The sequence below is a fragment of the Phyllostomus discolor genome, chromosome 12 (assembly GCF_004126475.2).
Source record: "Phyllostomus discolor isolate MPI-MPIP mPhyDis1 chromosome 12, mPhyDis1.pri.v3, whole genome shotgun sequence".
NCBI classification, from domain to species: domain Eukaryota; kingdom Metazoa; phylum Chordata; class Mammalia; order Chiroptera; family Phyllostomidae; genus Phyllostomus; species Phyllostomus discolor.
In genome coordinates, this window is record NC_040914.2 from 27426535 (window position 1) to 27450341 (window position 23807).

At 47.5% G+C, this 23807-nt stretch overlaps 1 protein-coding gene, 1 long non-coding RNA gene and 1 pseudogene across 2 annotated transcripts in view; 2 read left to right on the forward strand and 1 right to left on the reverse strand.

Annotated features, from left to right (window-relative positions):
- LOC114510840 (patr class I histocompatibility antigen, A-2 alpha chain-like) overlaps positions 1-23807 on the forward strand; it is a 171461-nt gene that overhangs the window by 56309 nt on the left and 91345 nt on the right. Inside the window, exon 6 of the mRNA XM_036013340.1 lies at positions 11344-11434. Coding sequence (XP_035869233.1) covers positions 11344-11434 — 91 coding nt within the window. The remainder of the gene's footprint in view (positions 1-11343; positions 11435-23807) is intronic.
- On the forward strand, positions 12351-21371 carry LOC118497778. Its single transcript, XR_004900310.1, has 3 exons — positions 12351-12386; positions 13812-13815; positions 21362-21371. It is a non-coding gene; the product is annotated as an uncharacterized LOC118497778 (long non-coding RNA).
- Positions 18385-19360, reverse strand: LOC114510841 (annotated as a pseudogene).

Below are 23807 nucleotides of genomic sequence, written 5' to 3' on the forward strand. Positions count from 1 at the left end.
ATTCAGTCATGTGCCACCTAACGGTGGTGATCCACCCTGAGAAACGTGTGGTTGTGTGATGCTGTGGTTGTTTGAACAGCACAGAGGCACTCACACCTGGGTGGTATCCCTACTGTTCACCTGGACTGCAGGGCTCAGCCTGTTGCTCCTGGGCTACAAGCCTGCACAACACGTTGTTGTACAAAACAACTTGTACAATAAGTCAACAAAGGAGAAAATGACAACATCAAGAGACCCAGTAAACACGCATATGAGGCTGCTGCAGCCATAATGAAGCATACTGCTCTGCAGTAAGCCTAAAAATAATTGTCACCAAAGGCTATGTTAATTTATTTGTGTGTGTGTGTGTGTGTGTGTGTGTGTGTGACAGAGAGTCATTGATCAGTTGCCTCTCATAGGCACCCTAACCAGGGATCAAACCCACAACATTTTGGTACATGTGATGACACTCTAACCAACTGAACCACCTGGACAAAGCAGGCATAAATTCTTTGGTGGTGTGTCTGATTAGAATTTTGATAAATTTTTATTGAGTTATTGTTTTTATTGTTGAGTTGAGGCTTCTCATGTATATTCTAAAAGAATTCAATTGCCAACATTTTCTCCTAGTCTGTGGCCTGAGCTCTTTTTACAGACATAACAGCAACACTAATGCACAGATAGATTTTCCTGGGAGGAGGAATCAGAAGTGACTCACTGTGATGGTTTCCTGGGAGAGGACTTAGGTGACTGAGGAAGGAGGAGGACAATGTGACTCATTTATTTTGTGTATTCCTGAGTATCTTTTGAATTTTCTTGTATGTGCATGAATAATGTTTTCAAAGATCAAAGTACATAAAATTTTTTCACTTATAAAACTCCTAACAGACCATCCTCACATCACAATTTAAGATTCAGACTCTGATCCTCTTGTCTAAGACCAACCATTTGCCTTAGAAATTCCATTCCTGACAAACTTGTCTGGACTCTATGCACAAATCCTTCTACGGAAAATAGCTCAAAATTCCATGTATAATACAAAAGCCAACTTCTTAAAAGCAACAAATAGTTGATGAGATACTAATGACCACACCCAAAAAGAAGGGAAAGGCCATTCTTGGTGTCCACAAACAGCAGCGCCCTGAGTGAAGAGTGGGGGAAGGTGTGCAAGTTCATTGCCCAGAGCCCAGGCATGAAGCCCAGCACTGTCAGCCCTGGGCTGAGCTCTTGACTATCTTATTCATCTGTGTTCCTTTCTATACATGTAAGCAAAGCTTTTAGATTAATTATGTATATATGAATAATATACCATTTATATAATGAATGTATATTGACTATAAAAATTATAAAATGTTAAAAGCTATAAATGACAAATATTAGTAAACAAAATAGGTCCATTCACCTGTGCACATTAAAGCCCAATCCAGAGCAAACAAGAGTGTGCAGCAAAGAAAGTAAAAGTTTAGCCCTGGCTGGTGTGCTTCAGTTGGTTAGGGCATCGTCCCATAAGCAAAAGGTTGCGTGTTCAATCCCTGGTCAGGGCACATACCTAGGCTGTGCATGAGATCCCCAGTCCTGGTTCCTGTGGAAGGAAATCAATCAATGTTTCTGTCTCCCATCAATGTTTTTCTCTCTTCCTGTCTCTCTCTATAAGCAATGAAAAGATAATGTCCTCAGGTGAGTATAAAATAAAAAGAAATTTTTTAAAGTAAATATTTAAGGAGGTGGCACCAAACCCAGGTCACAGGTGAGTTGTTCCTCTGAGATCTGGCTCCAAGATTTCTCCTAGGGAATGGGTTGCATAGGGGACTATGGGACTTAAGGTAAAGGTCTCCATTGATTGGTCAGTACTAGGGTAGGGGGCGATTGGTCATTGCATCTGGTCCTAATTCAGCCATGGGGTCGTTCTGTCTGGTATCACATATTCATTCCACTGCTCTCTCCAGAGTCTACATCTTCATGAGTACATATTTGAACACATCAAATATTTCAACCACTTTCATCTCTGCAGACACCTGTCCACAGCCCTCAGTCCTGTGACAGGTGGCCTGGGGCCCTGCACACCAGGAGCCAGTTGGACACCCTGGATGTCCTTCCATTCATTTTGGGCAGCCCAGACCTGTCTTGTTCTAGCTTCCCTGTCACCTGGATCCCACATGTTCCTTTTTTGGTTTACTTCCTCATTTTCCTGATATGTCTGGTAGTATTTTTCAAAGAGAATGAGAAAAGTTAACTATGAAAGCTCTAAACACATGAGGAAACTGTAGGCTATCCTAGCCCTCATTCACATCTTGACTTGATATAGAACTCTGTGCTGGAAATAATTTTTTCTTCAGTAAGTGGAAGACATAGCAACAATGTCTTCTAGTCTCCAGGCCCATATTTGCTGCCTTTTAAGTTTTCATTGTACCTCTCCTCCCTAAGCAGAGAATACATAACTTCAGTCAACCTTGTCGGGGGAAAATAAACAAGAAAGACCCAATTACTTCCATTTTACCAGATGAACTGAAGACAAATGAAGTCAGGGTATCAAATAACAAAAAACAACAACAGAACAAAACCATTACATCCAGACAGACCTAAGAAAAAATTAAAACAGTGGGGCCGACCAGAGGATAATCCCCAACCCAACTATGTCCTCATGTTGATGCATCAGCACATTAAAAGCACCCCTGGAAAACTGATGAATATTCTGGTGACAGCCTCTCCTAAGATTCTTACCCCCAGAGGAGAAACAAAAATCCTCCAGACAGAAACCTGGGGCAGCTCACTCTAGAGCGCACCCACACCCCTGTGTCAGACACGAACTTCTTTCTCTCCTCCTGAACTCTAAGGTGTCCTTGAGATTATCAGCCAGGGGAGCAGTGGGCAGCCAGTGCTGGATTTAGCCCCCATGCTGTCTCCAAGGCTCCCTTTTTCTCAGACTTCCCAGTGAGCTGACAGCAGCCTTGCCCAGACTTTCTCCAGTTTCTTCTTTTACCCTAAGTCTTTCCTTAGTGTCACTGTCCCCAGGTTTAATAAACATACTTTCAAAATCCCCTGCACACAGGTTCCGGAATACTTTCTAGAGGAAGTCAAGCATCCATACTCCACACACCACATACCACAGGCTGACCTGAGGCAGAACTGCTCAGTCCCACTACTTTCAGGTGACTTCAGCTGCTAAGGGACCCAGTGAAAGTGAGTCATCAAGGCTGTAAGAGAAAACTCCCTGGGTTCACCACAGCCCCACCACCCCAAACCTCTCTGAGTCTCCTTTCCTCTGTCCCCTACAAGGATCCTATACTGAGTGTCTCATGAGTTAGCTCTGAAGATTTCACTTGACCCTCTCTGTAGATCCCATGGTGTCACTGCCTGGGACATGTTAAGTGATCCTCTGTCCATAGTTACCATCATTCTGTTGATTGGAGCATTTAGAGACATTCCATCCTTTTGCTTTTACAAAGCCACAATACAAGAAACATATCTATATGGACAAGTGTGATTATCTTCTTAGGACAACTTCCTAAAAAAAGAATTTCTGTGTCAAAATGTAAGCACATTTAAATTGCTGAGACCTTATGCAAAAGCATCCTTCAGGAGTTTTGTCCTGGTTTTCAATCCCTTCACCCTTTACAACAGAATGTGTTCCCTACGCTCTGGTGGATATGCTCATCATTTGCTTTCATCTTTGCCGCACTGATAGATTTTAATTTTTATTACTATTTTTCTTAATCTACATTCCCATTTTTGTTTACATCTATTTATTACAAATATAGTTGTTTAACATGTATATTTAATCTTTTCCAAATTGTTCCTTATTATTGTTTATGTTCTGCATTGTAAACATTTTTAAAGGTTGAATTTAAGCCCTGGCTGGTGTAGCTCAGTGAATCAAACCAAAGTGTCGCAGGTTCGATTCCCAGTCAGGGTATATGCCTGGGTTGCAGGCCATGACCCCCTGCAACCGCACATTGATGTTTCTCTCTTTTTCTCTGCCTCCCTCTCTTCCCTCTCTGAAAATAGATAAATGAAATATTTTTTAAAAATATTGAATTTAAGAAGGAAGGAAAAGCAGCCCCAACATTCGAAGAGGTCTGGCGCTTAGAGTGAGGCCCAGTGTTGCAGGCAGCCAGCCTGGTGCTCACTGCTGGGCAGGGTTATTCTCTGGTTGGACATATGTGGTCTCACAGAGCACCACCATCAGACAAGGACATCCCAAGACCACACTGAAGAGAGACAAAGTAACACCACACTGCCTCTTCACACAGATCCTCCCAAGATCCCCTTCCAGAGCCCAAGTCCTGGGCATGTCCTGTCTCACCTGGCCCCTCGAAGCTGCCCACATCCCCAGGTGTGTATTCCCCCTTACAGCCTCAGTGACCCACCCAGCTGCAGGACAGGTTGCACGCGAGTGCTCAACAGCCAGTGGCTGCCACCTTGGATGTGCAGACATGGAACAATCCCCGGTCCAGAATGTTCTATTGGACAGAACTGCTCTTCGTGTTTTCTGGTCTCCAGTCACAGCACTAGACCCATGAAAAATGAAAGGGACAACATCATCTCTCTGACAGATGACACCAGATTTCTGTCTGGGACATGAATTCATATTCATCTGGTGTATAAGAAACAAAACTAGGTTACCTGTGGGTCCAGTGCCTTCGGGCACAGAGTGTTCCCAGTTCCAAAGGGGAAACACCTGTCCCCCTACCTCCCTTCCCAAACCAAAGACACTCTCTGAAATCTCATTTCCAGCTGGTGAGCTTTCTTCTAGAAGAACCCAGGGGCAATGCTTTCAGCAGAGTGTGGGGATGCAGGAATCCCACTCAGGGAGAGGGATTCTAGGAAGTGAGGAGGGTGCAAAGGATTGGGCCAGTGGGGAGACTCCCCCTGGTTTATACAGAACAACCATTCTCAAAGTGTGGCCTGCAGAAACATTAAAGTTTCTAAGTGTCTTTCATGTATCTATGAGGTCAAATCTATTTTTGTAGGATTAAGGACATCCTTTGCCTTTTCACTGTGCCCACATTTGCACTGAGGTAGACTTAGCAAGAATGGAGACTGGGACACCTAACTGCATTAGCATGCTTTATTCACCACCACCTCCTCACAGACTAGTAAACAAAACCAGTGTCACTTTAACAACATGGTTGAAGGATTAAAAATTATTATTGTTGCCCTGGCTGATGTAGCTCAGTGAATTGAATGCCAGCCTGTAAACCAAAGGGTTGCTGGTTTGATTCCTGTTCGGTGTACATGTCTGGGTTGTAGGCCAGGTCCCCAGTAGGGGGTGCATGTGAGGAAACCCCACACTGGTGTTTCTCTCCATCTTGTTCTCCTTCCCTTCCCTTCTCTCTAAAAGTAAATACAATCTTTAAGGAAAAAATTAAGAAAATTATTATATTATAAAATCATCATCTTAAATCAACATTTTAAAATAATCTAGGCTTCTGTTCAAGATGGCTGTGTAGGTATATGCCCTGCAACCAAATCAAAATCACAACTACACTACAAGCAACCACTGTTCAGAACTGCCTGAAATCTAGCTGAACAAAAGCCCTACAACTAGGAAATTAAAGAAGTAACATCAAGACTGGTAGGAGGCGTGGAGATGCAGAAAAGGCTAGTCCCACACTCACATGTGACAAATAAAAATCAAAAGGAATATCTCAGCTGTGGAGGTCCCCCCTGAGGAGCAAGGAATCCTAGCCCAACACTAGGCTCCTCAGCCCAGGGTTTCAGTGCCAAGAAGACAGGTCTCCACAACTTCCTGTTGTAAAAAACAGTGGTGATTGTGGCTGAAAGAAAGGGAGGCTTTTGGAGTCCCAGGCAGTTCCTCTTAAAGACACACATCCATGGATGGTGTGGCTCAGTGGATTGAGGGCCTGCCTGTGAACCAAAGGGTTCCCAGATCAATTCCCACTCAGGGTACATTCCTGGGTTGCAGTCCAAGTCCCCAGTAGGAGTGTATGAGAGGCATCCACGCACTGATGTTTCTCTCCCTCTCTTTGTCCCTCCCTTCCTCTCTGTCTATAAATAAATAAATAAATCTTTTTATAAAAATGGCACACATGCACATGAACTTACTCTGATTTCAAATGCTGGGACATTAGCTCAGAAGGCACCAGGAACACACGAGGAAGCAACTGAGTTGTCTTGCATCAGACTGAGAGCTGAGGGCAGCTTTCGTCCAAATGGAAATACTGGCAGAAGCCCCTGTTCCCTTTCTGAGCCCTCCCCCACTCAGAACTGGCAGTTGGGCATATTGAGTTTCCATCTACCTGGTTCTCACTCTTTTCCCAGCCCTGGTGATACCCTGAAACCCCACCATGCCCAACTTGCAGGCCCCCCATGACTCTTTCCAGTGATGTTTCCATACAAACAACCTTTTTTGGCTCATGATGTAGATTTTCCTAAAATGTCTCAAACAAGGAGCTTCTGATCTAGGCATGCCATGTATCTCCAGCTAAGTGGCCCCAGGCTGGGTGCTAATGGCAGCTGGCCTTGGTTTGCAGCTTGGCCTCTCCCAGGCACCTGCAAGCCCAGCACAGGAAGCAGCCATCTGCAGATTGTTTTGTAGCTCATGCTGGGTGTCCCTAGACTGGGCATAGGAGGCAGCTGACTAACTGTTGCCTGCACCTCCCAAGAGGATCCTGAGCCAGCACAACTGATGAACAGCTTCAGATCACAAAAAAGCATCACTCAACCACCTCCACAGCAACACACTCAAGGGGCAGACTCAGCACACACAAGAGCCTTCGCAGTGGTTGCAGCCAGTCCTCACTGCTGATCAGCCTGGGGATAAATCCCTTCCATTGCCAATAGCAGCCATGACACAACTACAACAGGACGGTGCACACAGCCCACAAGGGGGGCACACAGGAGTGCCTGGGTTGAGTGACCAGGGAGACTGCACCATTGGGTCTTCTGGGACACCTACTGCATAAGGACACTCCACTATGTCCAGAAGACACAGCAACTCTACCTAACACATAGAAACAAGAATAGGAAGGCCAGCTGCATGAGGAGACAAAGAATCATGTCCCAAATGAAAGAACAGAACACAAGTCCAAGAAAAGAACTAAACAAAATGGAGACAAGCAACCTACCAGATACAGAGTTCAAAACATTGCTTATAAGGATGCTCCAAGAACTTAGGGCAAGAGTAAATGAAGTTGGTGTGAACTTCAACAAAGAGATAAGATAAAATGGATATGTAAAACATAAATAAAACATTATCAATGAAAAAATTACTGAAATGAAGAATACATTACATGGAATCAACAGTAGAGTAGTTGAAGCATAGGATCAAATAAGAGACTGGGAAGATAAGGAAGCAGAAAACACCCAACCAGAATAGCAAAAAAAAAAAAAAATGAGGATAGTAAAAGTAGCCTCATGAAGAACTTCAACTACACCAATATCACCTCATGGGCGTGCCCAAAACAGAAGAGATAAAGCAAAGAATTGAAACCATATTTAAAAAAGAATAATTGGGGGGGTGGGCTGGGATGGGCGTAAAAGGCATAAAACTGTACTTCAACAATTTAAATAGATAGATAGATAGATAGATAGATAAAATAAAGAATAATTTGAAAACTTTCCTAACCTGGTGAAGGAAGTAGACATACAACTCCAGAAAGTGCAGCATCCCAAACAAGATGAACCCAAAAAGGCCACACCAAGAAACGTCATAATTAAAACATCAATGACTAAAGACAAAGAAAGAATTTTAAAAGCACCAAAATAAAAGTAATTAGTTACTTACAAGGGAGCTGCCACAAGACTGTCTCAGCAGAAACTGATATCTCAACAGAAACTTTTCAGATCAGGAGAGATTGGAAAAGCTTTCATTTTTTCCCCCACAGATTTTATTCATTTGTTTTTAGAGAGAAGGGGAGGGAGGGAGACGGAGTGGGAGAGCAACATCAATCGGTTGCCTCTCCCACACACCCCACTGGGGACTCGGCCTGCAACCCAGGCATGTGCCCTGACTGGGAATTGAACCGGTGACCTTTCAGTTCACAGGTTGGCACTCCATCCACTGAGCCACACGAGACAGGGCAGAAAGGCTGTCATTTTTAATTGAAGGACAGATAAAGAGCTCCCCAAACATGAAAAAACTAAAGGAATTTATCACCACTGAACAGTATTACAAGAAATGTTAAAGGGTCTTCTTTAAGAAAAAGAAGAAAAAATTTAAATGAATAATAATATGGCTATAATTTTATATCTATCAAACATTATTTTAAATAAAAATAAATTAACAGTTCTGATCTAAAGACATCTGGTGGCTGAGTGAATAACACAACAACCTAGCACAACTTACAATAGCCAAGTGTTGGAAGTAACCTAGATGCCCATCAGTAAATGAATGGATCAAAAAACTACAGCATATTTACACAATGGAATTCTATGCAGCAGAAAGAAAGAAGGAGCTCCTACCCTTTGCAACAGCATGGATGGAGCTGGAAAGCATTATGCTAAGCGAAATAAGCCAGGTAGTGAAAGACAAATACCATATGATCTCACCTTTAACAGGAACCTAAACAACAAAACAAAGAAACAAGCAAAATATAGTCAAAGACACTGAAATAGAGGACAGGCTGACAGTGACCAGAGGGTAGTGGAGAGGGAATTTCAGGGGAATTTCAGGGGAAAAGGGGAAGGGTTTACAGGAAGAAGTATAGAGGACACATGGATAAAAACTAGGGGCGGGTGGAAATGGGAGGGAGGAGGGGAGGGCTGGGTGGGCAGGTTGGGATGGGAGTAAAAGATAGAAAATTGTACTGCAACAACAATTAAACTAATATATATATATATATATATATACACATATATACAAAACTTCCAAATCTTTTGATAAAAAAAAACAACCTTTATATGTGCTGCCTACATGAGACTCAATTCAGAATGAAACACAGGCTGACTATAAGGGATGGAAAAAAATATTTCGTGAAAAATATCCTTTCAGGAAAATGCCTTTGAGTCCCATGGGCGGGGTCTCAAAGGGAGACAGAGGGACAGAGTTCTCCCCGCAGGAGGAGGTGTTGGCTCTAAGTCAGGGATCCCCAAGCCTGGCTCTCAGGGTCTCACCCGAGGACCGCGTCTGGGATGGGGACTCTCAGTACTGGGGAGTCCCCTTCTCCCTCTCAGCGGTCCTTCTGCCTGGATACTAATAACGCTCCCCCAATTCTCGCTCCCATTGGGTAACCGAACTCCAAACAAGCCAATCAGCGTCACCATGGTTTCGGGTCTAAAATCCTCACCTAGTACTCGAATTCCTTCTGCACATTATCTGAGGGTCTGGGTCATGGGGCCCCAAACACTGGTCCTGCTGTTCTCGGGGGCCCTGGCGCTGACCGAGACCTGGGCCCCTGAGTGCCCCCTGGGGAGGAAACGGCATGCACCTGAGAGGATCGAGGGGACGCGCTTGGGGCGCAAGACTCAGGGACAGCGCGTCTCCAGCACCCAGAGTCCAGACCCCAGACCCAGGACTCCTGCCTCAGCCCCACCCCTGCCCCTTTCCTCCCCCGCTCCTCTCCTCAACCTTTCCCAGTCCCCCTCGCCCCCTGCCCCTATCAGCTCGACCTCGGACCCAGGACGCTCGTCCTTCCCGCCGCGGTGGCCCCACTCCCTGAGGATTTTCAGCATCATGGTCTCCCGACCCGGCCGCGGGAAGTACTGGTACACGGTTATGGGCTACGTGGACGACACGGAGGTCGTGCGGTACGACACCGACACCTCGAATCCAAAGCTGGAGCCACAGGTGCCGTGGCTGGAGCAGCCGCGGGTGGAGCAGGAGGATCCGCACTTCTGGGACGAGCAGACGCAGGACATCAAGGACAACGAACAGGCTTTCCGAGCGAACCTGAATAAGCTGCGCGCCTACTTCAACCAGAGCGAGGAGGGTGAGCTACCCGTGCCCGAGTCCAGGCACACCCCCACCCCCAAGGACCGCCCTGGGTCGCTCCCAGTCTCTGGTCGCAGCGACATCTCCAGGCTGTGCCACTCGCCTTGCACCCAACTCGGGAAAAGCCCGCGGGGATACTGACAGGGTCTTATTTTCATTGGTTTACGTTTAATCCACGCAAGTCGGGTCGCGAATGGTCGGGTCGGCGGCACACCTATCCTCGGGGCGGGAATAAATGGAGGGAGTTGACTTCGGGGCTGGGTCAGGGGCTCACACCCACCAGGAAATGACCGGCTGCATCCTGGGGCCCGACGGGGGACTCGTCCGCGCGTATGGCCATCTCGCCTACGACGGCAAAGACTACCTTGCTCTAAACTTGGACCTGCGCTCCTGGACCACTGCTGACACCGAGGTGCAGATCACCACCGATCCCAATTTGATGCAGAACTTTGATGTGGACTATTGGAGGCTTTGCATGGACGGCCTTTGCGAGCGCTGGCTCCACCTGCTCCTGGTGATAGGGAAGCAGACATTGCTCCGAGCAGGTACCAGGGCAGGGCCTCCCCAAGGAGGGGATCTGTGGGCTGGGGCAGCTTCCTAGAAGGAGAGGAGGCAAATGGAGAAGTGTCAGAATGTCTCTCCTTCTCAGGAGAGGGAAGAGTCCCCCAGGTTTCATTATACTGTGACTCACCCGTGGGCCCAGCTTTCTCTAAAGGACAATAAGGGACCCAGCCTCTCCCTGAAACACCCCACAGCGGTTCCCTCACACCCTGTAGCACCTGGTGCACCAGGACACTCTCCCTTGTCGCTCCAGACCTGATTCTGGCTATTTTGTGTCATTCAGCCTCCACCTGAGCCTCTGTCTCCCCTTAGAGACCTGGACTCTCCTACCCCAGGTTCTTGCACTGATTCTGGAACTTTCAAGAAATAGATTATCCAAGATGTCTCTGTCCAGGCTAGTGACTGGGTGTTGCTCTCCCTTCCCCCACCCCAGCTGTCCTGTCCACTCTCAAGGTGGTCACATGAGCACTGCTGGAGTGTACCATGACCATGCAAAGTTCCTGAATTTTCTCACCCTCCCCTTAGACCCTCCAAAGACACATGTGACCCACCACCCCATCTCTGACCATGAGGTCACCCTGAGGTGCTGGGCCCTGGGCTTCTACCCTGCTGACATCACCCTGACCTGGCAGCGTGAAGGGGAGGACCTGACCCAGGACATGGAGCTGGTGGAGACCAGGCCTGCGGGGGATGGGACCTTCCAGAAGTGGGCAGCTGTGGTTGTGCCCCTTGGAGAGGAGCAGAGATACACATGCCATGTGCAGCACCAGGGGCTGCCTGAGCCCCTGACACTCAGATGGGGTGAGGAGGGGATGTGGGCACAGTCCCTCTCCTCAGGGCATCCCTGAGCAGGGTCAGGATGCAGGCTTGAGGCTGACCTCTCACCTTCCCCTGCAGGCCGCCCTCCTCAGACCACCATCACCATTGTGGGCATTGCTGCTGCCCTAGGTCTCCTTGGAGCTGCAGCCGCTGGAGCTGTGCTGTGGAAGAGGAAGCGCTCAGGTGGGCAAGGGGTGGGCCTGAGTTTCCTGTCACCCTGGGGGTCAAGCCCAGGTGGAAGTGTGCTCTGCCTTCTTAATGGGCATCGTGTCCCCATTTGGGTGCTTGTTTATCTAGGGCCTATTTGCTAACACTGACTCTTTAGTGAGGCCCATGGGAAAGTGAGGGACACGTTTATCACCTGATGATTCTAGTGTTGGGGACTGATTCCCAGCTTTCATAGGTCAGAGATGAAGGTCCCTGTTGAGGACAGACATCCCCGTCCATGGTTTATCCAGCCTCCACACATGTACTTTCCCTGTATTTCCTCACCCTACCCTGGGTGTTCAATCACAGCCCTGGAACCTTCCCTGTGCTTTAGGAGCATGGGGCTCCTTTAGGGTCACAGGACCCAGCCTTCCCCCTAACTTCTCACAGAACATTTTCTTCCCACAGGCAGAGGCAGGGAGAGCTATGCTCAGGCTGCCTGTAAGTCTGGGTGTTGGGAGGTGACATCTGGGACCCTTGGGATAGTGTGGGCTGGAGTCTGTGAGGGGGCTCCCCCACCCCATAACTGTTTGTTCTTCCTCAAGCAGCGACAGCTCCCAGGGCTCTGATGTGTCTCTCACAGCTCCCAAAGGTGAGACCCTGAAGGCAGGAAGTGGGGGGCATTGCAATTGAGGGGCACAGCTGGGTTTTGGGAATTCTCAGAGTAGGACATTCTGAGCATGCAGTGAACTGTGGGGGAATGTGACACTTCCAAGACTGACCTGAATTTGTTCATGATAATTTTCTTTCCAGGGTGACAGGGCTGCCTTGTAGGGGACTTGGTGCTACAATATGAATTCAAGCTTCTCCTTTGGGATCTTAAGAATCCCTCTCTGTTGTTTCTTCAAGTGTATCACTATTTGTTTGCATTATTTTAAAATTAGCCATATATATGTAATCAGAATTGTTTTAGATTAAAAGCTCCAAGGTGTATTATTTCTGGTAGGTGTTATTCTATCTTCACCTTTCACCCCATTTGTTAAGCCATTCTAAGTAACTTTAAGTTCATACACTTACCATGAGGTGTGAAGACAACCCGGGAGGGGCAGACTGTGTGCCATGGGACAAGGGGACCTCACGGCTCCCCACTGATGTTCCCTCTGACTACCTGTGCTCCATGAGCAATTAAGGGTTTCTTCCCACACATCCAAATGTACCTTTTGGAACCTCTGGCTCTGGTTGGTTCAGTCCTTTTGTTCTACTCGAGTGCCACTTTGCTGCCTAGGAGTTGCCCCAATCTTCCAGGACCCCCTGTTTAAGATCTCAGAGGTGTCCATGTGGGGGGTTCAGAGAGCTGACCAATCAGAAGGTGAGAACACCTGCCTAAAGCAGGAACTGTTCCAGCATCCACTGTCCTTAATCAACTGCAGACACTATTCTCATTCTGCAGATGCTGAGTCCTGGAAGGTCATGGCCAAGGAGCCAATGTCCTTAGTGGCTTCCTCTGAGAGTTCCTCCCCAAGAAAGAGCCCTCGGGCCACAGAGTCAGTCTGGCTGCTGGGCTGAGAACAGAATCAGGAGATGAGGGACCAGCAAGGCAGGAGGGAAAGGTGTGGGGAAGCTCCCATGGTTCCAGGCTGCAGGTGCTGGGTGTTCTGATGGGGTGTGAGTGGTGGAAACAGTGGGAAGGAACTGGACCCTGAGTCCATTTGGAAGATGCATTTCACAGCATTTCCTAAGGATTCAATCTGGAGTGTGAGAAAGGAGTTAAGGTGGGCACCCCACATTTGCACTGTGTCAGCAGAAAGATGGGGTTACATCAGCAGAGAGGGGGCTGACTCTGGCAGGAGCATGTGTGGGGAGGGGTAGACATTTCAAGCTTTCAGAGGATGAGAAGGTCAAGGTGAGATGTGTTTTAGAAACACCAGTGAGGTGTCAGGTTGGACAGATGAGTGTGGGGACCTTGAGGAGAAATGTCTGGGCTGGACACAGATGTGGAGGTGATGCTACAAAAATGACATTTAAAGTCATAAGCGTGGATGAGGCCACCAAGGGAGCCAGGACTGTGGAAGAGGAAAGAACAAGGACAGGACACTGCACCCACCTGTCCCCACAGTGGGGATGTTCATCCTGGTGACTCCCCAGGTTGGTGAGGTCTGTGTCTTCCTGTCATGCAGTCACCATTTGGTGTTTGTCATTCATTAGGAATTTACAGGGAGATATTCTGAGATTGTTCTGCTGTGCTCTTTACCACTTCTATACTCACCCTCCTTAGCTCCTCTTATTACTTCCACCCATGTCAGCGAATATATGATGGTTGTCCTGTATCAGCTCTGGACATTTATTAGTAGGGTATAGACTACATCACAGGGAAAGTAGTAAGTAATATTGTTGTGGCAAGGTATGGTGTCAGATGGGTCCTAGATTTATCAGGGAGAGTACTTAATGAACTATATAAATATCTAATCGTGCTGTTTTACAGCTGAATTAATATAATAGTATATGTTAGGTGAAACTGAAAATTAAAAAAAAATAAACTCATGGACACAGAGAACAGTGTGGTAATTGCATGTGGGAGGGTGTTCATGGAGGGTATCAGGGGATAAATGGTGATGGAAAAATAATGAAAAGAAAAAAATTTTAAGTTAAGAAAAGTGATCATTTGGACTTCATGCCCACCATTCTGACAGTAGTAATGGGGAGAAATATGAGTATTTTGTGACAAGCCCACAAGCAATCCTAGTGTCAGACAGATGTGGAACCACACTAGTCAGTGATGAGGCAGGGCCCAGGTTGGGAAGGGACTTAAATCCACAGTTAAAAGTTTTGTTTTTTAGAGGAAGGAAAGTAGTTCATATGTTCTCATGTGAGGGTGGAAGGTACGTGCCGTTTTCTCTGCTGTGGGGTAAAGTCAACCGAAAGATTTAAAAAGTGGCTCTCAGGTCAACACAATGAAAATCTCTGAATGCTCATTCTCCGCAATTATTCCCTGTAGTGACTTCTTGGAAAAATTATGGAATCCAAAATTTTATAATTTAAACATAAGAGGGTTTATACAGAGTTCAGTCCCAGGTCAATGGGATGACAGTGTGAGGCACCTGAGGACACAATTCTGCTCTCAGGTTACACAGGATGACCACTGTCAGAGACTTGGGGACAGAGTTCACACAAGAGTAAGAGGTGAAGGAAAGAGGCCAGTGGGAAACACCATGACATGAGCTCCTGGTGCAGATGTCCCTGCACCCCAATGACATGTGACTCTAACTCAGCTCCTCCCCAAGGAACAGGGGAGACTTTCTCTGCCTCTTGCTCGCTGCTCCTAAGGGCATCTCTGTAATGGCCATCACTGTCCCCAGTCACCAGATGTGCCTGAGGGTGATCTGCATGAGACAAGTTTGCTCTATGTTAGAGATGCCCCAGGCTCCCCATGCACACTGTGTCTCTGACAGGAGAGGTGACATGATAGTGGCATCTGTGTGGGGAGGTCAGGACCACACACTCTGTCTCTATAACTGGGGTCAGAAGCCACCCTCCCTGAGGAATCCCTGCACAGAGCTGTGGAGCTCAGACCAGCCAGGTGAGGACTCCCTTGCAACCACTCTCAGGGCAGAACCAGGAGGGGTCAGCCCAGGAGGGACTGGGACCTGCAGGTGGGCAGTGCCCTGGGAGGGACTGTGCTGAGCCTGCCGGGTCCTGAGCTGCTTCTCCTGCCCAGGCTGGGCAGGTAGGAGGTGGGGAAGTGTTGGGAATGTTTCAGCTGGAGCCAGATTCAGGAAGGTCCCTGCAGGTCCTATGCCCTGGAATCCCAGTTAGTGAGAGAAAGGGGTTGGTCCCTGAGGAACCTGGGTGCAGCCTTGTATGGCAGGAGCCATGCAGCTCCTCCACCCTGTACAAAATCCCACTTTTCTGAGACTTCCTGGGTTTAGGGTTGGGTGTGAGGATAGGAGTGTGTATTAATGTGTGAAGTTTGGGTTGTGACTTAAAAGTCCCTGATTGTGAAATAAGACCCAATGAGAGACACACATGCAGCTACAAACAGAAGGACTCAGAGAAGTGTCTGCCCTTCAGTGATCCCCCTCTCCCCCCCACATACACACTTGTCCTGTTTCAAATCCCCCTGCAGGAGGTGCCGGATTCTCAGCAGTTTCTGCCAGGACATCGTCATCCTCCCCCGTGGTTACTCTGTGTGAGTGTCACTCCTGTTTCTGTCTCTCATTGAATGGGGGCACCCTAGTGACCTCTTTTAACCCGAGACAGTGGGGAAGGAAAAAGAATTTGTTGTGAGATGAAGGCCCTTTAATTTCCAAGTCTGCCAGAACATTGTGGCTGTTGGGACAACAATCAGTAGAGACTTTTTTAAAAAAAATTTACTATTATAATTCAGAACAATACCTTCCACAGTAATTCCACAGCATGCCTCACATTTGAAAGTACGGTGGACCAAATGCACCATGCTGGGGTCTGCAGGTTTGGTCTACAAACCCCTGTGTTGAAATCGTAAGCCCCACTCCTGGCAGAGCAGCTCAGCTGGTTGGAGCATTATGTCAATGTGCCACAGTCGTTGGTCTGATCCCAGGTCAGAGCACTTAAAAGAATCAACCAATAAATGCAAAAATAAGTGGGACGACCCATCCAGGTCTCTCTCTCTCTCTCTCACCCTGACCCCCTCTCCCATCTCCCTCCATTAGTCTCTAAAATAAATCAATAAATGGCTTTTTGAAAAACAACTGTAGACCCACACAGCACAGTTGCAGGAGCTGGGGCCCCGGGAGGTGCCCAGGCAGTCTGAGAGTCTCACAGAAGCGGCTGCAGAGAGAGCCCTGGCCCTTCCTAGCCCGGAGGTTTCCCTCCGCATCCCTGACTGAGCGGCCTTCTCCAACCCCCCGAGTCCTTTCCCACAGCACCAACTCAGCCAGCAGGACATCTCGTCGTCCTGAGAGGTGGCAGCTGTGCTCACCTGTGCAGAGTTATACACTGTGTGCTTCGGCCTTGGTCCTTCCCTGCTGTCCCCACGGCATGGGTGTCATGCTGAGTCACAGCGCTGATAAGTCCCAGGCTGCAGGCAGAGGCTCCTGGAGCACAAGGGCCCGGACACAAGGGGACAGGAGCTCTGACACTGCTGTAGGACAGCATGGCTGTGCCCAGGGTGCCCCGTGTCCCTTGTCTCCGGGAACCACTGGCCCTGGCGTGTCTGAGTCGCTAGGAGTGACCTGGCTTGGCGGTCTCCGCGCTGGGGGCCGGTGAGAGGCGGGGCTGGAAGGCCTGTTCCCCCCATCTGCGGGAGGGTTTTGACACCGGATGCGGCGTTGCCCCCAAGTGAGACCACGTGGCGTTGCTGGTCACCGTCTGTGAGGGGAGGGTGTTCGTGAAGCCCCTCACCTGTGAGGTCGGTCTCCCAGCCTCACAAAAGGTTCAGCAGGCTGTGTGACCACCCCGCCCTACTCAGTGGACTCTGAGCAACCCCTTCTCCCCGGGGAGGTGTCTGGGCTGCGCTTGGGCCGGGACGGTCAAGGGGCTGAGGGGCTGTGCTCCCCGAGCCTCCCCGGGAGGTGTGACTGGAGCCCGAGGAGCTGTGGAAGGGGGTGCGCGGGTCTGTGGGACTCACTGGGGCCAGAGGCAAATGTCCCACATGAGGCCACGCAGGTAAGCGCCCCCCACAGGAGACAAGGAGTAACTGACGTGTGCGGTTAGAGTCTTGGACAGGGCGGGTGAGTGCGGGGTGTCCGCGGGGCTGCCGGGAAGGACGGCTATAGGATCGATCCCGGAGCTGGGGACACATACCTACGTGCACATAAATGTGTATGCCCAAACACAGCGCTGTTACTTTGAATATATCGATAAAATGAAGAAAAATGAACATTTCTACTTTCACTTGCTCCTTTCTCTATTTAATTTTCTTGATTCTTCATCTGAGGATTGTTTTTCTTCCACTGATTTTAGAGACAGAGGAAGGGAGCGAGAGAGAAGCATCCATGGGAGAGATCAGTTGCCTCCGGCACGTGTCTCAATCAGGACTGGAGCCATCAACCTTGGCCTATCGAGATGATGCTCTAACCAGCTGAGCTACCTGACCAGGGTGATACATTCTCATAGTAGGCAGGGTGACCATGAACTCTAAGGGGGGGGGGGGGGGAGGCATGCAGAGCTCTCTTGGGTGTGTCCCCTGTCACACACTCGCAGACTCAGGACCTGGTATTGAAGTCCCACTGTGGGTCAACCGCATTGTTGACCTCAACAGACGTGGTCCTGAATCCATGGACCCAACACTCTGGTGGGGAATCGGAAGATAAAAGTAAATAGAGTAAATACCCAATAATAAGGGGGAGCGGGATACCTGGTTCAGGTGCATGTTCTCCAGGTAAAGCCATTGCCATGGAGAACTAGTGTCTTCTGTCTCAGGAGAAGAGCGAGAGTCTGCCCCCTGGTGGTCGTGTAGGAAGACTGCGGCGTCCGCATGGGCATGGCCTCCTAGTGGCTCCTGGACACTGAGAAACAGTGTTCATGTCTCTTCAGGGCAGTGTCCCAGGACCCCAGGGCAGGTGGCTCTGAAAACTATCTTCCTTTGAAGATGGGGGTTGGGGCTGTGGCCAACGTCATTCTCTTCACTCTTGCTTGGCCACGGCCAGAAGCTGACATACTTGATTCTCACCCACATGGCCGTGGCCAATCTTGTGGTTCCTCTCTCCCCTGGGATTCCCCACATGAAGCCGATTTGGTTTTGAGGAGCCCCCGTCCAGCCTTGGGTGTACCTGTGTCTGTTATATACAGAGAGTGGCTTGTGGCAGCACCCTGTGCTCCACCTGGGTCCTGAGGACCTATGAGTCCTTCACACTCAACCCTGGGAGAGTGGAGTGGCCCAAGCTCAGAGGAAGAGCCCCAAGCTCCTCAGTCCTTCCTGTTGCATCTGCTGGGTGTTTGTTTCTTAATGAACGTCTCTGCATCTGTGAATGTCACTGCTCCACAGAACGGGCAAAATGATACCAAGAGCAAAGGGAAATGTTTAATTTCACCCTTGAAATCCAGTGCAGGCATTGCCATCCTGTGGTCGTGTTGTGATGTGATGTTCACTCTAGCTGCTAGAACCATCAGCTGTGGCTGCTTTTGGTGCAGCATCAGCATAGCAGCAAAAGCGTGAAGCTGATTTTCTCTGATGACCCCACCCAGGTACATTTTCTCTAGCATCCCATAAGCAGCAAGCTGTTGGCCCCTTTCACCCTGAAAAAGTGTAGCTAGCATTCCAGATGGCTGTTGTCCTGCTGAAGCTAAAATGGTCAGCACCAAGCAGGTTTTAAGGCCTCTAGTCTTCCACTTTTGTGCCCTGTTGCCTTGTAAGAGAGCTCATTGTGCCTTTGTGCAGCTTCAATGAATTTCCTTCTAAAATCAAGAACAGAACAGCATACCTATCATGTACCTATAACCCTGCTCTGGTTGATTTGCTCTGAAGCAATGAAGCTCAATTTATGGAAACCTCTGTCTGGACTGAATCATTGCCCTGCAGACCTAGCTGAGCCATCTTCAGGGACGCCTCCAAGTCACAGTCCATACGGCACTGTTTTGGTCCCGTTTGCAAAGGAATTCCCACCAGCTCTTGGGCTGCCTTTCTCCAGTCTTCCTCCTTCTCTTCTGGGGATGCCAGATGCTGTCTCATGGAAGCAGCCTGCTCCTCAAGTGACATGACACCTTGCTGGATCCTTTCCAAGGTGAAATGATGGGTTCCTTTGGCTGTGCTATCAGGCAAGTTAAAGAGGTGAGTGCAGAAATCTGTCAACAACTGTGGAGAGATCAGGAGGCTGACATTCTCATTTACCACGGCTTCCACAAGAGCTTCCAAGCTTCTAGTTGTTCTGCTCCAGGTAACCGAATGCCTTTTTCCAGGATATCACCATATTTGCCAGCCAGAACTTTGTGAGAAATGTTTGAATGCAAGAGCTGAGCCAAAAGCTGTCGAATAGTGGCTACCATCATTCTTCCCCACACTGGAGTTTTAACATAAGTGTTGCCATCATGTGGTCATGTCCTGTGTCATGTGCATTATCTTCACAGTCTGAAACAGTGTCTCCCTTGTGCTTCACCTGCACAGACACGACCAGAAGCAGCAGCACATTCGCGCCCCAGAAACCTCCACAAATGCCCTCCAGAGACCAGAGCTGCCCACACCATCTCGATGCTGGCAGTCACTTGTGTCACCTTCTACATGCTGAATTCCATTTCTGCTTTTTTCATCATTTTGTGAATGCACCCTCATTTTTTGTGGGTTCAGACCTCCCCTACTTGGCTTCCTGATTTTCTGCTGTTCACCCCTCACTGTGGATGCTAAGAGATTCTAGAGCTCCTGGGGTCATGATCTATTGGAATCGACTCTTGACAATCTAACCTGTGGGTCTCAGTGTTTATAATATTTATAATTCCACTGTTGACTAATCATTCACTGCATGCCAATGTACATAACATCCACAGTGAACTTTATTTTTAAATTAAAATAGAATGGACACACAACCTTGTGTAAGTGGAAGGTGCCCAGCATGTTTATCTGATGCACTTACATTCACTTATGTGCCACCTAATGGTGGTGATCCACCCTGAGAAACGTATGGTTGTGAGATGTTGTGGTTGTGTAAATAACACAGAGGCACTCACAACTGGATGGTCTCCCTACTGCTCACCTGGACTGCAGAGCACAGCCTATTGCTTCTGAGCTGCAAGCCTGCATAGCACATTGTTGTACAACATACCATTACATTAAATTAACTCAAGAGACAAGGACTCCCTCAAGAGAACTGGGAACCCCATGTATAAGCCTGCTATATATATGGTTTGGTAACCATAACCAAACACTGTGTTAATTGATTTGAGTGTGTGTGTGTGTGTGTGTGTGTGTGTGTGAAAGAGAGAGAGACTGATCTGTTGCCTCCCACAGGCACCCTGGCCAGGGATCGAACTCACAACATTTTGGTACTTGTGATGACACTAACCAACTGAAACAGCTGGCCAGGACATGCGTAAATTCTTTAGTAGGGTGTCTGATTAGAATTTTGATAATTTTTTATTGAGTTATTGTTTTTTATTGTTGAGTTGAGGCTTCTTATGTATATTCTAAAAGAATTCAATTACCAACATTTTCTCCCAGTCTGTGGCCTGAGTTCTTTTTACATACATAACAGCAATGTTAATGCACAGGTAGATTTTCCTGGGAGGAGAAATCAGAATTGACTCCCTGTGAAGGTTTCCTGGTAGAGGACTTAGGTGACTGAGGCGGCAGGGGGACAACGTGACTCATTTATTTTGTGTGTTCCTGAGTGCCTTTTGAATACTCTTGTATGTGCATGAATAATGTTTTCAAAGAGCAAGGTACATAAAATTTCTTCACTTATAAAACTCCTGACAGACAATCCTCAGATCACGATTTAAGATTCACATTCTGATGCTCTCGTCTAAGACCAACCATTTGCCTTAGAAATTCCATTCCTGACAAATTTGGTTGGACTCTGTAGACAAATCCTTCTGCGGAAAATAGCTCAAAATGCTTTCTATAATATCAAAATCAACTTCTTAAAAGCAACAAATAGTTGATGAGATACTAATGACCACATCTCAAAAGAAGGGAAAGGACATACTTGGTGTCCACAGACAGCAGTGCCCTGAGTGAGGAGTGGGGTAAAGTGTGCAAGTTCATTGCCCAGAGCCCAGACATGGAGCCCAGCACTGTCAGCCCTGTGCTGAGCTCTTGACTTTCCTCCCCATCTGCCTTCCCTTCTACACTTATAAATAAAGCTTTTTAAATTAATTATGTGTATATAGATAATATACAATTTATATGATGAATGTATATTCATTATAAAAATTATAAAATGTTAAGTTATAAATGATAAATTCTCAGTAAATGAAATGAGTTGATTGATCTGTGCACATTCAAGCCCAACTTAATGCAAACAGCAGTTTGCAGCAGAGAAAGTGAAGGTTTAGCCCTGGCTGGTGTGGCTCAGTTGGTTGGAGCATTGTCCCATAAGTGAAAGGTTGCATGCTGCATTCCTGGTCAGGACACATGCCTAGATTGTGCATAAGATACTTGGTCCAGGTGCCTATGGAAGGAAATCAACCAATGTTTCCCCCTCATGGCAATGTTTTTCTCTCCCCCTGCCTTTCTCTCTATAAGCAATGAAAATATAATGTCCTCAGGTGAGTATAAAAAGAAAGAAAAAGAAAGAAAAAAATAAATGTTTATTTAAGGAAGTGTCACCAAACCCAGAGTCCCAGGTGATGTTGCTCTAAGACCTGGCACCCTGGTGGCTTTTAGGGAATGGCTTACATTGGGGACTGAGGGACTTATGGTAAAGGTCTCCACTGGTTGGTCAGCACTAGGGTAGGGGGTGGCTGGTTATTGCATCTGGTCCTACCTGATTCAACCATGGCGTCATTCTGTCAGGTTTCATACATTCATCCCACTGTTCTCCCCAGAGTCTAAATCTTCATGAGTACGTATTTGAACACATCAGATATTCCAACCACTTTCCTCTCTGCAGACACCTGCCCATGGCCCTCGGTTCTGCCACAGGGTGATAGGGTCCCTGCACACTTGGAGCCAGGCAGACACCCTGGATGTCCTTTACCTCATCTTCAGCAGCCCTGGCCTCTCCTGTCATCCAGATACCGCATATTCTTATTTGGTTTACTTCTTCATTTCCCCCAATTTTCCTGGCAGTATTTTCCAAAAGAAAACATGGAAAGTTAACTATGAAAGCTCTAAACACATGAGGAAACTGTAGGCTATCCTAGCGCTTATTCACATCTTGACTAGATATAGAACTCTGTGTTGGAAATTTCTTTTCTCCAGTAAGTGGAAGGCATGGCAACAACGTCCTCTAGTCTCCAGGCCCATATTTCCTGCCTCTTAAGTTTTCATTGTACCTCTCCTCTCTAAGCAGAGAATACATAGCTTAAATCAACCTGGTCGGGGGAAATAAACAAGAGAGATCCAATTATTGCCATTTTACCAGATGAACTCAAGACAGATGAAGTCAGAGTATCAAATAACAAAAATAACAAAAACAAACAAACAAAAAGCATTAGAGCTAAACAGACCTAAGAAAAAAGTAAAACAGTGGAGCTGACCAGAGGATAACCCTCAACCCCCCATGTGCCCTTTTTGATGCATCAGCGTATTAAAAACACCCATGGAAAGCTACTGAATGTTCTGCTGAAATCCTCCCCTAAGATTCTCACCCAGAGAAGAGAGATAAAAACTCTCCAGTCAGAGACCTGGGGAAGTTCACTCTACAGCGCACCTGCACCCACATTTTAAGCATAAACTTCTTTCTCTCCTTGAGATTATCGGCCAGGGGAGCAGAGGGCAGAGGCAGCTGATCTCACACTTATCTCACATCCTGACTTTAAGGTCCCCTTTTTCCCTGACTCTCCAGTGAGCTGACAGCAGCCTGCCTAGGCTCTCTCCAGTTACTTCTTCTACCCTAAGTTTTTCCTTAGTGTCACTCTCCCCAGCTTTAATAAACATACCTCCAAAATCCCCTGGACTCGGGTTCTGGAATAATTTCCAGAGGAAGTCAAGCACCCATACACCACACACCACACACCACATACCACAGGCTGTCCTGAAACAAAACTGCTCAGGCCCAGACCTGTCTGGTGACCATAGCTGTTAAGGGACCCAGTGAAAGTGAGTCATTGAGGCCCCCAAAGAAAACACCCTGTGTTCATTGCAGCTCCACCACTCTGAACCTCCCTGAGTCTCATCTCCTCTATCCCCCACAAGGATCCTATACCAAGTGTCATGGGTTTGCTCTGAAGATTACACTTGACCTTCTATGTAGACCCCATGGTGTAACTGCCTGAGACATGTTAAGCAATCCTTTGTCCATAGTTACCATCATTCTGTTTATTGGAGCATTAGAGACATTCCATCCTTTTGCTTTTATAGAACCACAATATAAGAAATATCCCTGAGTAAATATTCTTGAAATATATGTGATTATCTTCTTAGGATAAATTCCTAAAGGAGGAATTTCTGTGTCAAAATGTAAGCACATTTAAATTTCTGAGGCTCTTTGCAAAAGCATCTTTCAGGAGTTTTGTCCTGGTTTTCAATTTCTTCAATCTTTACAACAGAATGTGTTCCCCACCCTCGGGCTGAAATGCTCACCATTTACTTTCATCTTTTCCAAACAGACAGATGGTTGGACATTAGTGCTCTCACAGGACATCAGCATTAGACAAGGACATCCTAAGACCATGGAGAAGTGAGACAAAACTCCACCACACTACTTGTTGTCTCAGCACAGACAGAAAGGAAACACAGTGCAGCTCACACACTACCAAGCAGCTCCCTGACTGGTGAACAGAAGGGAAGGCAATGTCTTTCCTACCACTCCTCACCCTCACTTCAGTCTGTTGCTTC